Genomic DNA, 15,365 nt, shown 5'->3' with positions numbered 1-15,365 from the left:
GCCATATGCTAACTGACGAAGTGCGGCCGTGCATTTTTGTAAGGGAGTGAAACCGAGTGTACCTCTAGCATCGTAGCGTTGTTGGAAAAAACTGCACTCCCTCGTTACATCTTCAACTATACGTTCGAACAAACCTTAGAACATTCTGAAGCGCCTATGAAAATAATACCCTTGGTAAGTGGCATTCTCTGCAAAATAGTCTTGCACTAAACGTTGGTTGGCTTCTTCACGATTTCTGTAAAAATATCTTTGTGTTCTCTGTTGAGAACTTGCAGCTGCATTGTTACATACAACGTTGTATGTTTGTTCCGCCATTTGAACACACGCAACAACGGTATCCAAAATAGTCTGAAATTCTTCAGAAGATGAAAAAGATGACATTTTTGAGAGAGTGGTGATTTAAAAAAAAAAATTGGGAGAGAGAGGAGATTGTGTTGTGAAAAAAAAATAAGTTGATATGTATATATATAGGAAAGAAAAAGAAAAAGAAAAAAAAAGCTTAAATGCTCAACGACTACCTTCCTCAACCAATCAAAATGCACGACATTGGAGGACCGCACTGCGGCCAAGACCGCACCAGACCGCGGTCTGGGGGCGGTGTTCGCGTCCTATGTGGCACGAAGTGCGGTCTTGGACCGCATCCATACCCACCAGCCTTAGTTGAGAATTAGACGAGAATGGTATCATATCTTTTTGTCTATATTATTAGTTTCATTTCAATTCCATATCAATTTTATCATATTTTATGGTTCCATGCCACCCATAAAGATTGGACACTATGTCATGTCATATTTTTTTTAATAATTTTTTTAGACAATTCAATTTAAACAAAATAAGAGTAAGAGAGAGCACAAAGACCGCGACATGCCAATGCCACAACCGAGCGTGACACTAATGCACACCCAGAGTGGTACGTGTAGTGTCGAAACTGACATACAATGATTGATACCATGAACACTCTCGCTAGCATCATGACCAATGTCCATGACTCTTTTAGTAACATCATATATCAAACTTTCTTTTATTTTTGAATTAATCTTTTGTAAAGTTAGCTAATCATATCATTTTATTAAAGTAATTTATATTTTTACAAATATATATTTTTCATAATTATAAAAAATATTGAGAATAGGGATAATGACTTAAAAAGGTAATATATTTTTCGATTTGTACACATTTGGTCACTAAGTTTATTTTTTGTCCACATTTACCCCTTCAACTTGTTAAAATATACACGTTTAGTCCTTATGACTGGCTATTCCAGGTTAGCCGGTAAAAATGACTTAATAGGGTAATATATTTCTCATTTTGTACAATTTAGTCCTTAATTTTTTTGTACACATTTAATCCTTTTTATGAATGATTTCATTAGGTTTTTCTCACAATATCTTATGTGGAACAATCATTAACGAGGCGTTTTAGGCTTTTGATGCTTATGTCCATTGAGATCTTGACTATTTAGTTGCTTAGGTCATGTCTTTTGAACGTCATAACTTCTTCATACTATCTCGAATTTTAACGATCTTTATATTTATGCGTTTGTATTTTAGTATGCTACAACTTTCGTTTAGATTACTCCCGTTAGAAAGTAATATATACTTTTACTTACGATCTTTATATCCATATGTTTTTTATGAATGCGTGTATGGATGTTTTTTTTTTTTTTTTTTTTTTTTTTTTTTTTTTTTTTTTTAATAAAATCGTAAGTAAAAACATATTATATTTTAACGTGGGTAATATTAACGAAAGTTTTATCAGACTTAAAAAACGAACATGTGGATATAAAGATCGTTAAAATCAGATATCGTATGAAGAAGTTACAACGTTCGGAACACAAAACCTAAGCCAAACCACAAGACTTATGCAACCAAACAGTCGAGGTCGTGATTGACATAAGCATCAACAACCCCAAACACCTCATCAATGATGGACCCACATAGGATGTCGTGAGAAAACCCTAAATAAATCATTCATAAGTACTGAATAGGTACAAAAACAAAAGTAGACTTATTTTGAAACAAAAAAATATTAAGGACTAAATGTGTACAAAAATATTAAGGACTAAATGTGTACAAAATGAGAAATATATTATCCTAATAAATCATTTTTTCTAGCCAACCTGGAGTAACCGGTCATAAGGACTGGATGTGTATAATTTAACAAATTGAAGGGATAAATGTGGACAAAAAAAAGGAAAATCTCCGGAAAAGTCTCAATATTTTACCCTAATTTGCAAAAAAGTCCCAAACTAAAATTTGTTTATGAAAAAGTTCTAATTACCGGTAAAAATGACGATTTGACCCTATTTTCCCGGTTTCATTATTTAACCGATTTTAATAAAGTCCCATTATTTTACCATAATTTACGAATAAGTCCCAAATTATGGTAAAATAATAGGACTTTAATGAAAATTATGGTAAAATAATAGGACTTTAATGTTTCCGGGTAAGTAATGAATCCGGCAAACCGGGAAAATAGGGCCAAATCGTCATTTTTACCGGTTTTTGGGACTTTTTCATAAATCAATTTTAGTTTGGGACTTTTTCGTAAATTAGGGTAAAATATTAGGACTTTTCCAGAGATTTCCCCAAAAAAAAAAACTCAATGACCAAATGTGTACAAATCGAAAAATATATTACCATTTTAAATCATTATCCCATTTAGACAACTACTATAACATAAAGTAAATTTTTTGACCTATTGATAGTTGATTATTGGGTCAGCTCTAACCGACTTAGACCCAATAAAAAATATATACAAGATTAAACCGAATAAAGGGGTGTTTGATTTAGCTTTTGAGAGACCAAAAGATCTTTTAGGAAAAGATCAAAGGTAAAAGATGTTTGACAAAAGACTTTTAAAAGATACTTTTGGATTTTAGATAGAAGGAAAATTAACTTTTTGGAAAAGTTAAAAAACCTTACTTTTTGCAACTTTTCCAAAAAAGACTTTTACCCTCTAAAACAACTAAGCCCACCAATCCCTAAAAGCCTTTAATTACGGTATAAAGAAGGGATATATATAGTAAAGTTCCAATATTTTCATCGATTTGACAAGAAAGTCCTAAACTTTATTTTTTTGACAGTAAAGTCCAAATTACCGGCAGTTTTTGACACTTTTACCGTTTTTCCCCGGTTAGCCGGTAATTAGGACTTTTTTGTCAACAAAATAAAGTTTAGGACTTTCTTGTCAAATCGTCAATTAGGACTTTACTGTCAAAAAAATAAACTTTAGGACTTTTTTTGTCAAATCGTTCAAAATATTGGGACTTTAGTGAATATATAATTTTTTTGTTAGAAATTTAATGGTATGATACTTTTTAAGCATAAGAGTTATTGAGACCTTCTCTAATCAGCTAGATCCTATTGAAATCCTTTACGTTTGCTTCTTGTTAAATCGTTTTTTTAATCTCAACGAACCGACATTGAAAAAAATTGAGATAATCAAGAAAGAAAGAAAGAACCAGGGTTGTGTTGACTTTTTGCAGTCTCAAAAATGGAGAAATAAGAAACCGAAAAAAATCGAAATTGCCCTTCTTTCCCTTCTCCACATTCACACCCTTTTGACTAGGCATGTGTTGTTTGTATTTGTATAAAGCTAGGGCAATTTCGTTTTTTTAGGTTTCTAATTTCTCCATTTTTGAGACTGCAAAAAGCCAACACAACCCTGGTTCTTTCTTTCTTTCTTGATTATCTCAATTTTTTTCAATGTCGGTTCGTTGAGATTAAAAAACGATTTAACAAGAAGCAAACATAAAGGATTTCAATAGGATTTAGCTGATTAGAGAAGGTTTCAATAACTCTTATGCTTAAAAAGTATCATACCATTAAATTTCTAACAAAAAAAATTATATATTCACTAAAGTCCCAATATTTTGAACGATTTGACAAAAAAGTCCTAAAGTTTATTTTTTTGACAGTAAAGTCCTAATTGACGATTTGACAAGAAAGTCCTAAACTTTATTTTGTTGACAAAAAAGTCCTAATTACCGGCTAACCGGGGAAAAATAGTAAAAGTGTCAAAAACTGCCGGTAATTTGGACTTTACTATCAAAAAAATAAAATTTAAGACTTTCTTATCAAACCGATAAAAATATTGGAACTTTACTGTTACAATGTTTATCGAGTAAAATCCAATTTGGAAACATATCAAAATCTTATTGAGGACCACTTTTTAATGTGACAATGTTTATGCACAGATGTCGGCCCATGACCCCCACACGGCTCGTTGAATGCAGCCGTCACTTTGTCATTCATTTCCTGTGATCTGATCGTTTCAAGTATGGAAGGAGGTCGTTGATTTCTTTTTTAACCTAACCCTTATCCAATTCCCTAAATACCTTTCCAATTTTCATCTCTCTCGACAACATGTGTATGTGTATATATATCCTCCTCAATTATCAAACAATTATTGTAATTTATTCTGTCATCTTCACCATAGAATTGCGTGCCTCCTCTCTATACTATTTATCTCTCTATTTTCCTTTTTCTTTACACACACGCGTGTATATGTATCTACATCAAATTCAGACTTTCATATCGACCACCAATTGCCCCAAAACTGGAGATTGATTCTGTAATTGCTGTTTTATCTTTTATCTGCAACTGATTGACACTGTGATCGAGCTTCTGATTATTGGATGGAGGATTCAAACTCGATCGCTGGTCGACGCCTTACTGCAATTCACAGCCATCTTCTTACGTCAACCGACAATACCCACTCTCAGATTGAAACCAATAGCACTGCCGGAGAATTCTTTGATGGTAATCATCTGATTCTGTTCTATGTATTCCAAGTATCAGATGAATAATAGTACTTTTTCTTTTTCACCTTACCTACTGTAGTGGTCAAATGATATTGGCAAGTAAATATAAAACAGTTTCTGCCTATGTAATTAGATATCTTTATGTAACAGTTTTCTGCTGTCCTGCTATGTTAATTAGAAATCTCATTCTAGAACCTTCTTTTATCTTTCCGCTTATGTATACAAGCACCTCTTCCCTAATTTCCCTGTTTTATTTTTCACATTAACTACTGTACAAGTCAAATCATATAGGCAAGCAGCATGTTATATTGGAAACATAGGTATATAGACTTGAATTATTGAGGCAAGTAGTACAAAGTGGTCTTGAAACAGTTTATTAAGTAAATTAAGAACTTTATGTCAAGTCAATGAAGAACTTCATAGATTTTTTTACTAAACTTATCTCATGATCTGAAGTGCCACACACAAAGTGACTTAATAAACATAAGTTTCTAAATGATGTTTAATTTAATCACACATTCATGAATATGCTGCAGAGCAAAGATACAGTGTTGTTCTTCCAGAGAAATTGAAGGAAGGAAAATGGAATGTATACAGGTGGATAGATATATTTTATTTCAGTCAATAATCTTTCAGTTTTATAGTTTTATCTAATTTTTTCTATGTTGGTATAACTGGCTTCTTACAAAACTGATTCATCCTGGCAGATCTGCACGTTCTCCATTGAAGCTTCTTACCAGATTTCCTGATCATCCTGATATTGAAACATTGCATGACAGCTTTGTGTGAGCATCTTAATCATCTTCACTATGAACACTTCTTGATAATTTTCTGCCCCTTTATGATAGTTTCTCATGTTTTACTAGTTGTACTTACTTAGATTAAATGGCTAAATGCATGAAATAGCGACATACTTTCATTTATCTGTGTTTTATAGCATCCTACTTCTATTTCCTTCTATTACAGCATTTTACATTCAGTATATTTCTTATCAAGATACTGTACTTTGAAAATCTACCCAATTATAGCATTGTACTTACATTTTTCTTCTTATTAAGACATTATACTTTGAAAATCTATGCAACGATCATTAAAAATTGCTTTGTAGGGTGGAATTGCTATATTTAGGTAGATTTTTCAAACTACAATGCTGTAATAGGAAAAAACATGAAAGTATGATGCTATAAGAAACTCTTTCTATTACAGCATTGTACTTTCAGTATACTTGTTATGAAGGCATTGTACTTTCAACTTTTTTTTTTCTTCCCATATAAGACATTATACTTTGAAAAATCTTAGTAATAGAAGTGAAAATTGTTTTGTATTTGGATTGTGTTTGCTATAATTGGGTAGATTTTCATCATAATGTTGTTATATAGGAAGAATTGAAAGTACTCTGCTACAATAACTGATTCTTAACCTTATTTGTAATCTTGAAACGAATTTCATATTAAGTGATATTATGTTTTCAGATATGCAGTTGATACATACCCAGATTACAAGTACTTGGGTTCACGTGTACGAGTAGATGGAACAGTTGGCGAGTAAGTCTACTTATAAATTTAACAAAGTTCCATTCCATGTTGACCAGAGTTGACTAATTTCACATTAAGCCATACATATTAACATGTTTGACTGACTTGTACCTTAAGGTACAAGTGGATGACATATGGAGAAACAGCCACTGCTCGTTCTGCTATAGGATCTGGCCTGCAGTATTATGGATTATCAAAAGTGAGTTCAGTTTTCTGTTTTTTTCTCTATCTCCTCTAACATGCTTTGCTCAAGTATGTTACTTAAATGCAAGAAATAGCTACTTACTTTCATTTATATGTGTATTATAGCATCCCACTATCATTTCTTTCTATTACAACATTATACTTTCAATCTTTTTCTTATCAAGACATTAATTATACTTCACAAAATCTACTACCCATTTTCTTATTAAGACATTATACTTTGAAATGCAAATTGCTTTATTATTTGGATGACATTGATACAATCTGGTAGAATCTTCAAAATACATTGTTTTGAATAAGAATAAATGAAAGTAGGATGCTATAATCAACAAATGGATGAAAGTATGTTGTTATTTCTTGCATTTAACCATAAAAGAATGTCTAACAGCCATATGATTTGGGTTGTTTTGGAGCAGGGAGCATGCATTGGACTTTATTTGATAAATAGACCAGAGTGGATGGTTGCAGATCATGCATGTTCAGCATATTCATATGTTTCTGTGCCTTTATATGACACTCTTGGTGTGTAAGTGTGGTGTCATAAGTTTTTTTTTTATAGATGTAAGATCTCTAGTGTGTTCCTAATACTTGATTTTCAGGTCCTGATGCTGTTAAGTACATCATAAATCATGCTGATTTACAGGCGGTTTTTTGTGTGCCAAATACATTGAACATCGTAAGTCATTTTAAAATAAAAAAAAGTTATTTGAATAAAGATCGAAAAGGAGAAGTTGTAAAAAAAATATTCTTATAGAATCAAGGCTTACAATCTTTTCTCAACTTGCAGTTGTTGAGCTTCTTATCTGAGATTAGTAGTGTACGTGTAATAGTGGTATGTTCTCAAACCTCTTTTTAGCAACAAAGAATTTATACAGAAATGATGTTGCTTGCTTTATTATAAAATTCTTTTCTTCTTGTGCTATCGATTTTTCAGGTAGTAGGAGGGGTAGAAGAACACCTTCCCTCTCTTCCAGAAACATCCGGTGTGAAACTTGTATCTTATTCAAAACTCTTGAGTCAGGTTGGTTGAATTAAGGACTCTTAATTGTTTTTATCAACTTGGTATTTTAGGAAGTTAAAAAACTCTAATTTCAGTTGAAAAAGGAGGAAATCGCTAAGCATCAATTTGATGTGCACCTTTATAATATCAATTTCTCCTAATAATTAATAATCTTTCTTGTAGGGTCATAATAATCTTAAACCTTTTTGCCCTCCAAAGTCTGAAGACATTGCAACCATATGCTACACAAGTGGTACTACTGGAACACCAAAGGTAACATTAAGCATCTCAATTTTTACTTCAAATATTTATAAATTTATAAAATGTATACATATATTAAATTTATGTATTTGTTGTGTGTAGGGTGTGGTTCTGACACATGGGAACTTGATTGCAAGTGTCGCAGCTATGACCTTGTCAATTAAATTCAACTCCACAGACATGTGTGTTTCTATTTTAGGTTTAAATGCATGAAATAGCTACATACTTTCATAAATTTATTTATTAACTATTATAGCATCCTATATCCATTTCTTTGTTTTACAAAATTGAAAAATCCACCCAGTTATAGCAATTTTCACTGTTATACTCTAGTAGATTTTTCAAAGTAGAATGTGTAATTGTAATAAAAAGAAATCAAAGTAAGATGCTATACTAAACAAATGAATGAAATTATGTTGCTATTTCTTGCATTTTTAGGCCTTGTCTTTTATTCCCAAATTTAATGATTATGCTCATACTTTGTGCTAAATATTATGCTTTATTTTGAATGGACAGTTACATATCTTATCTTCCATTGGCACATATCTATGAGAGAGCTAACCAAATTATGTTGTCATACTGTGGTGTTGCTGTTGGTTTTTACCAAGGGGTATGTACTGTTTACAATTATACATGTAGCTTGCTTTAATTATTAGAATTCAATTGGAAAGTACTATTTTTTTTTTTTTTCTCACATAATCAATAAATTAATATATCTCAAAAAAGCATTGAATTTAAGATGCCTGGTTGCAGGTCAAACTGGTAATAGGGATTAGAGTAAATTACATTTTTGGTTCCTTTGTATAGCTGATTTTTGCAATTTTGGTCCCAGTAACTTCTCTTGCAGTTTTTGTCCGTGTTCCAAGTGAAATGACTATATTACCCTTCATTTTATCAAAAATTCAAATAAAGGGTGGTAGAGTAGTCATTTTACTTGGAACAAGGACCAAAATTGTTAAGATAGATCAATATAAGGACCAAAATTTCAAGAGAATTTTGTGGGACCACAATAAACAGACCCAAAAACAACGGTTTGTCTGATATTAGTTTATGTTTTGTGCAGGACAATTTGAAATTGATGGATGACTTGGCAGTTCTAAGACCAACACTTTTCTGTAGTGTACCTCGTCTCTACAATAGAATATATGCTGGGTAGAGCCATTTCTAAAAGCTAAATAAATTTCCTTTTCTTTTTTTTAAATAAAAATAAAAATATTTCCTTCCAACATTTCTGGGTCTGTTTTTGTGTAGGATCATGAATGCTGTAAACACTTCTGGGGTTTTAAAGCACAGACTATTTACTGCTGCATACAATTCTAAGAAACAGGCGATAATGACAGGTATACCCTTGTTTATTTATACACAGACTGAATGTTTTTTGTTAGATCTTGTTCATTAGGCTTCGTTTGTTAGAGGGGACAAGACTGGACAGCCTTTAATAGGGATATTTTCAATAATGAGGATGTGGAGGGTATTTACGTCTTTTGGTAATTATTGTATGTGTCTGTTGTAGGTCGAAAGCCATCACCAATTTGGGACAGATTGGTATTCAATAAAATAAAAGCAAAAATTGGAGGACGTGTCCGTTTCATGGGCTCAGGTGCTTCGCCTTTATCTCCTGATATCATGGACTTTTTAAGGGTGTAAGTTAATCATCATCAACTCTACTTATAGTAAAGTAAACACACTCTTTCGCCTTTTTATATGTCATCAAGCTATCTTTTTAGGGACATTTTCGTCTTTTTGTTTTGTGCAGATGCTTTGGGTGTTCAGTTATTGAAGGGTATGGTATGACGGAAAGCTGCAGTGTCATAACAATCATGGATGATGGTGATAACTTGTCTGGTCATGTTGGTTCTCCTAATCCTGCATGTGGTGAGTTTTTTTTTTTTTTTTTTTTAGGAAGGTTTAAATGCAAGGAATAGCAATGTGATTTTATTTATTTTTTACATCTTAGTTTCATTTCTTTCTATTGCAACATTGTATGTTTAAAGATAAGAGTTTTTATAATTACTTTTAGCACTTAACACATGTCATGCATGGTTTCATGTTTAATTTCAAATTGCTATTATTCTCCATAATTAAGGGTTTTAGAAAAATCAGACTTATTGGTCCTTTTTCTGATACAATTAATCTTTTAAACCTTGAAGAAAATGACACAACTCAGTTTTTTGAATTTCCACATGTCATCGTTTTTTCATCATATACTTCGTTTAACTGATTTTGTATATAAACAAACTATTCATCAGAATCTGTTGTGTGATTGTGTCCTAACATTATGTTTCTTTTTTCAGAGATAAAACTTGATGATGTACCTGAGATGAATTACACCTCTGATGATCAGCCTCATCCTCGTGGAGAAATCTGTGTTCGTGGGCCCATCATCTTTCAAGGCTACTACAAAGATGAAGTCCAGACGTCTGTCGCTAACATAATTTCCTTTTATTTTTTATTTGAGAAATTAAATATCCTCCTACCTTTTAAACCTACAAATCTTCCTACCCATTTAATTGATGACATGTGTCATATTAGTATCCTAAAATATCATTAAATCTCATTAAATGAGCATTAAATGTTACACATGTCACCATTTCATTGGGTAGGAAGATATTTAGGAATAAAAAGTAGGAGGATATTTAATTTCTCTTTTTATTTTTATAAAAAAAATAAAATCTGTTGGTTTAACTGATATGATCTTTTCACATAATTGAGCAGAAGAGAAGTACTCGATGATGAAGGCTGGCTTCACACAGGGGACATTGGATTGTGGTTACCTGGAGGACGCCTTAAGATTATTGACAGGTATGTATTTATTGAGAAACTCCAGGGGCATTTTGGTCTTTTTTTTTTTTTAAGAAATAAGAATAAATATTCTTTGATTTGTGACACAGGAAAAAGAACATATTTAAGCTGGCACAAGGGGAGTATATAGCACCTGATAAAATTGAAAATGTATATGCCAAGTGTAGGTTTATTAGCCAGAGTTTCATATATGGTAAGGACCAAGGACACTGATTTTGCTTTATTAATTAAACATAAATAAATATAACCTGCTGACTGTTTTTGTGTGATCAGGTGATAGCTTCAACTCATCTTTGGTGGCTATCATCTCTGTTGATCCGGATGTAATGAAGGATTGGGCTGCATCTCAGGGCATAAAGGTACTCTAACAAGGCTAGAATGGTCATTTACTCTTAAATTGTCAATTTCACACATATTATTCAGCATCACTTCTTAACTGTTCTCAAGTAAACTCTCTCATTTGTATTATTCAGAACACTTTTAAACATAAGGGTAAGACGGTCATTTACTCTATAAATAGAAGGGTAAAATGGTCATTTACTCACGTAGTCAGTAATTTGTTATGCAGCATTACTTCTAAACAGAAGGGTAAAATGGTCATATACCGGCATTTTTTTTTTTAATTCAGCGTCACTTATAAACAGAAGGGTAAAATGGTAATTTCCTACAAAAAAAGAAGGATAAAATGGTCATTTATTGACGCGAAACAGTCATTTGTTATTCAGCATCATTTCTAAACAGTTCTCAAATAAACAAACAGTCATTTGTCAGTAACTTGTGAACAGAAGGGTAAAATGGTCATTTACGCACATTCAGTCCATCATCATTAATCATATGTTATTATTATTATTTTTTTTTCATTAAATAAGGTTTTATGGGGTGTGTGGGTGTGTAGTATAATGATTTGGGACAACTATGCAATGATCCAAGGGCAAAAGCAGCTGTTTTGGGTGAGATGGATGTTGTAGCAAGGGAAGCTCAGGTGATCTTTTTAAATATGAGAACCACTTTTACTTTAATTTTTATATTTTCTTCAACAAACACTAATTTTACATATTTATTTATTTCAGCTGAGAGGTTTTGAGTTTGCAAAAGCTGTTACCCTAGTGGCTGAACCATTTAGTGTGGAAAATGGCCTTCTTACCCCCACGTTCAAGGTACCCACCTGACCTACCTCTATTGTTCTCAGATAATAATAGCAACCTACTTCTTTAACCAAATAATACCAACATATTTGATTTGATTTTTAAAATGATGGGTTCTAGTAAGGAAAAGAGCAAATAGGTTTCTATTATTAGTAAGTAGGTGGTTGCCTAAAAGGAGTGAAACTGTGGTGTTTGTTTGTTTCAGGTGAAGAGACCACAGGCAAAGGCGTACTTTGCAAAGGAAATATCAAACATGTATGCAGAGCTTTCAGCTATGGATCCCACCCTTCATAAGCCATTATGAGTGCTCCTTCCTTTAGTTCCATACAAATTGTTCCTTATTGTAAGGTTAAATTGTTGAATTCGACAATTAAAGCACCAAATTATAAAAAACATTTTTACAGTCTTGCCTTATTTATGGCCTTTGTCCCGTAAGTCTCTCAAGGATCAACTAAATAAATAAATAAGTCCTTATTTATGGCCTTTCCGTTCTTGCATGCTTGGATGTAAGAATATCAGCAGGCTCAACATTATTTTTTTAGTTATGTTATTTACCTTTTCACAATATTTTTGTTTGACCAGAAAAAATAAAAATTGAATATAAAATTGATTCTGTAAAATACTTGCAATCTATACTATACAGACCGGAATTTATGCAACCAATTTCGGACTCTAGCATGTAATCTTATCTTATGGAAGAATAAATAAATACATTTAGGTTGATATATATATATATATATATATATATATATATATATATATATATATATATATATATATATATATATATATATATATATATATATATATATATAAAACTAGACAAACTTCGTGTGTATGTTTTTACGGAAAATTATATAAAACTTCTGGAAGTTTTTTGGTTTAACCACTGAAAAATATTTTTATGATTTGAGAACGAATTTTCAAAATTTTTATTTAGCGAACAACAATATCGAATTTTAAATTTTATAAAAATCACTGTAATTCGGTTTGATTGTTTTAGTCACATGAAGATTTTCTTTTATCATTTAGCATTTAAAATTTCCTTTAAAAAAAAAAAGAACTTTTACCATGAAAATATTACTCCCATTGTTCTCTACAATTCTTACCAGAAAACTCTTTTAGTGGATTCTTTTTATAAAAAAACAAAATTAGTGGTTAAACCATAAGTTTTCTTTTGATGGTTAAAGAAAAAAATCAACGTGTAGGAACTTTTACGGAATTTGGCATATATATAAGGTCAAGGTGTAATGACCATGACACATTTTTAAAAGTAATGTTGAAAACTAATCATCCTACAAAATTACTATGGGTGCGTTTAGTTGACGAAAAATGAGCCTTTTTTCGGAAAATTTTTTTAAGAAAAATGAGAATTTTGAAAACGCGTTTAGTTCGTCTATTTTTTAAAAATTTTCATGGAAATTTTTTTCTAAAATTACAAAGAAGTTGGAAATTTTTGGAAAACCGATAATAATTGTTTTCCATATTTTTCTAATTTCAATTTTTTTGTAAAATATATATACACACTTACTCCCACCTCTATCTATCCCCACCTTAACACCCCAACCCACCATACCCCTACCTACCCATATCTACCCACTCCCAAGCCCATCCTCACATACACACACACAAACACACACCTACCCCCAACACACACATAACCACAAACACACACACACACACAAACACACAGCCACATCCACTCACACACACCCCAATCCTCACTCACACCTACAACCCTAAGGCTAACGAAAGTGTAATTTACTCTAGATAAAAATTTAATATATTTTTTAAAAATTACTCACATGTTATAACAATAATAGTAAGAAAATTACTTGCGACAATTAAGGAGCCTAACGAAAGTGTAATCGGATGTTATGACACATTTGTTATTTTGGCTAAAACCCTAAGGCTATATTGAAGCGACTTTACATAGTCATGCGTAAGTGAAGGAGCTACACCGCCCCCATGCATCATGAGTAAAAGCTTCGTCAGTGCTACTACGCTTCAATACAAGGAAGAAGGAAATATAAAAGAAACAGTCATATGACCGTTTGACAATTTTTCAAAAAAATAAAAATAAATAAAAGAGAGAATTACACGAATGGTCGCTATGGTTTAGTATAAATTGCAAGCTTGGTCCCTAAATTATTTTTTTAACTCAGACTATCCTCATGTTTTAATTATGTAAGGCGACTAGTCCATGTTATAAGATTTCATCAACTTTTTCTATTAGACTCCTCATGTGTCTTGCATGCCGGAGGTATATTTGACCTTTTACCTTTGCAACGTTCTACCGCTAAGAAATAAGATGAATCGTTATAACATTCACGCTATATCTCTTTATCGGACACAAAACCTTCACACACCCCGATTGAAAACCATTGATCGAGAAAACCCTAAACGTGAAACACTACAGTTGAAGACGACGATGACGCCTTGGAGGATATGTGCTACCATGGACGAGATTGACGTTTCTCATAAAGTGTTCATAATTTCCATCAATATGTTAGGAATGTAATTGATCTTTCCTCTCAATCTATAGTTGGACATCCTACGATATTCTCTATCAGATTACACCACGGTGGAGAGTTTACACAGTTCTTTGGAAGAAGGTACATCAAAGGCAAGCAAATGTACATTGATTTGCTAGACATTGACACCTTTTCCATTCACGAAATTCACGAGATGATGGAGGAGATTGAGCATATTGATTCAAACGTTAAGCTGCTCTACTATCATTTTCTGAGACCATTTGACAATTTGGACTTTGGGTTCTGATCAGGATATTCACCATTTAGGTACGTATGTTGGTAACCATAAGCTAATAGACATATATTATGAGCATAGTAAAACAAATTTACATACATATAACATGTCCCCTAATCCTAGTAAGGTTAAAATTGTTGAAATTGAAGAGCCTTTGACTTTCTCATGTCCAGTTTCTCAAAATAAACTGAATTTGAACTAATCAAACTCACGCTTTAAGGGTGAGTGTTTACGACCCATTTTTAATGTTTTCATTATTTTGGGGGAGAGAATACACATGAAAAATATTTATCGATTATGAAATATGCATGCAAAAACTTATATCTAGTTATAATCAATATTTTGTCAAGATAATATATCATAAATTAGTTTCATCTTGGCATGCATATGTTGTTGTGGCTTAAACATCTATAATCAGAATATATAACTTATTAGTTTGCTAAAAAGTGTAATGATTTCATGTGAAACTAATGTGTGTCATAAAACTTGTGTCATGAAAAATGTTATCATCTTTGTAATATTTCAAACCTATATCATGCAAGTACAAATTAATAAATTTATTATTTTGACAAGGAACGAAATTTCAAGCCCACGTCTTTAATAAAATATATATTTTTTCAGAATATTTGAAAACATCTATCTTTATAAATTAATAATTTTTTTCTTATCATTGTTCAATTATAACCTTGATTTATTTATAATATTTTTTTCTTTTTCATCCATGGTGTCCATAAAATTTAACCTAATATTAACTATAAAAAATATTATCTAAGGTACCAACTACATCATTACATCCTCAAAACATCTCCAATATAAACTAATAGAAAACAACTCAAGACAAAACAAAAAAACAAACAACATCACATATACACATTTCTCACTCT

General features: G+C 31.8%; 1 protein-coding gene across 1 annotated transcript; it reads left to right on the top strand.

Annotated features, from left to right (window-relative positions):
* The first annotated feature begins 4,312 nt into the window (after nt 1-4,312).
* LOC111878886 (long chain acyl-CoA synthetase 7, peroxisomal) lies at nt 4,313-12,126 on the top strand. Its single transcript, XM_023875365.3, has 23 exons — nt 4,313-4,763; nt 5,302-5,362; nt 5,473-5,550; nt 6,238-6,309; nt 6,418-6,499; nt 6,921-7,026; nt 7,104-7,180; nt 7,292-7,336; nt 7,439-7,525; nt 7,688-7,777; nt 7,868-7,947; nt 8,282-8,375; nt 8,829-8,917; nt 9,017-9,105; nt 9,279-9,408; nt 9,522-9,640; nt 10,060-10,183; nt 10,481-10,567; nt 10,657-10,760; nt 10,841-10,926; nt 11,463-11,549; nt 11,638-11,724; nt 11,918-12,126. The coding sequence occupies exons 1-23, from the start codon at nt 4,640-4,642 to the stop codon at nt 12,014-12,016; spliced, it is 2,097 nt and encodes a 698-aa protein (XP_023731133.1). The 5' UTR covers nt 4,313-4,639; the 3' UTR covers nt 12,017-12,126.
* Nucleotides 12,127-15,365: the final 3,239 nt, after the last annotated feature.

Source organism: Lactuca sativa, chromosome 9 (genome assembly GCF_002870075.4).
Source record: "Lactuca sativa cultivar Salinas chromosome 9, Lsat_Salinas_v11, whole genome shotgun sequence".
In the NCBI taxonomy this organism is placed as follows: Eukaryota; Viridiplantae; Streptophyta; class Magnoliopsida; order Asterales; family Asteraceae; genus Lactuca; species Lactuca sativa.
The sequence above is the reverse complement of the archived record's forward strand: the minus strand, read 5'-3'. Positions and strand labels throughout refer to the sequence as shown.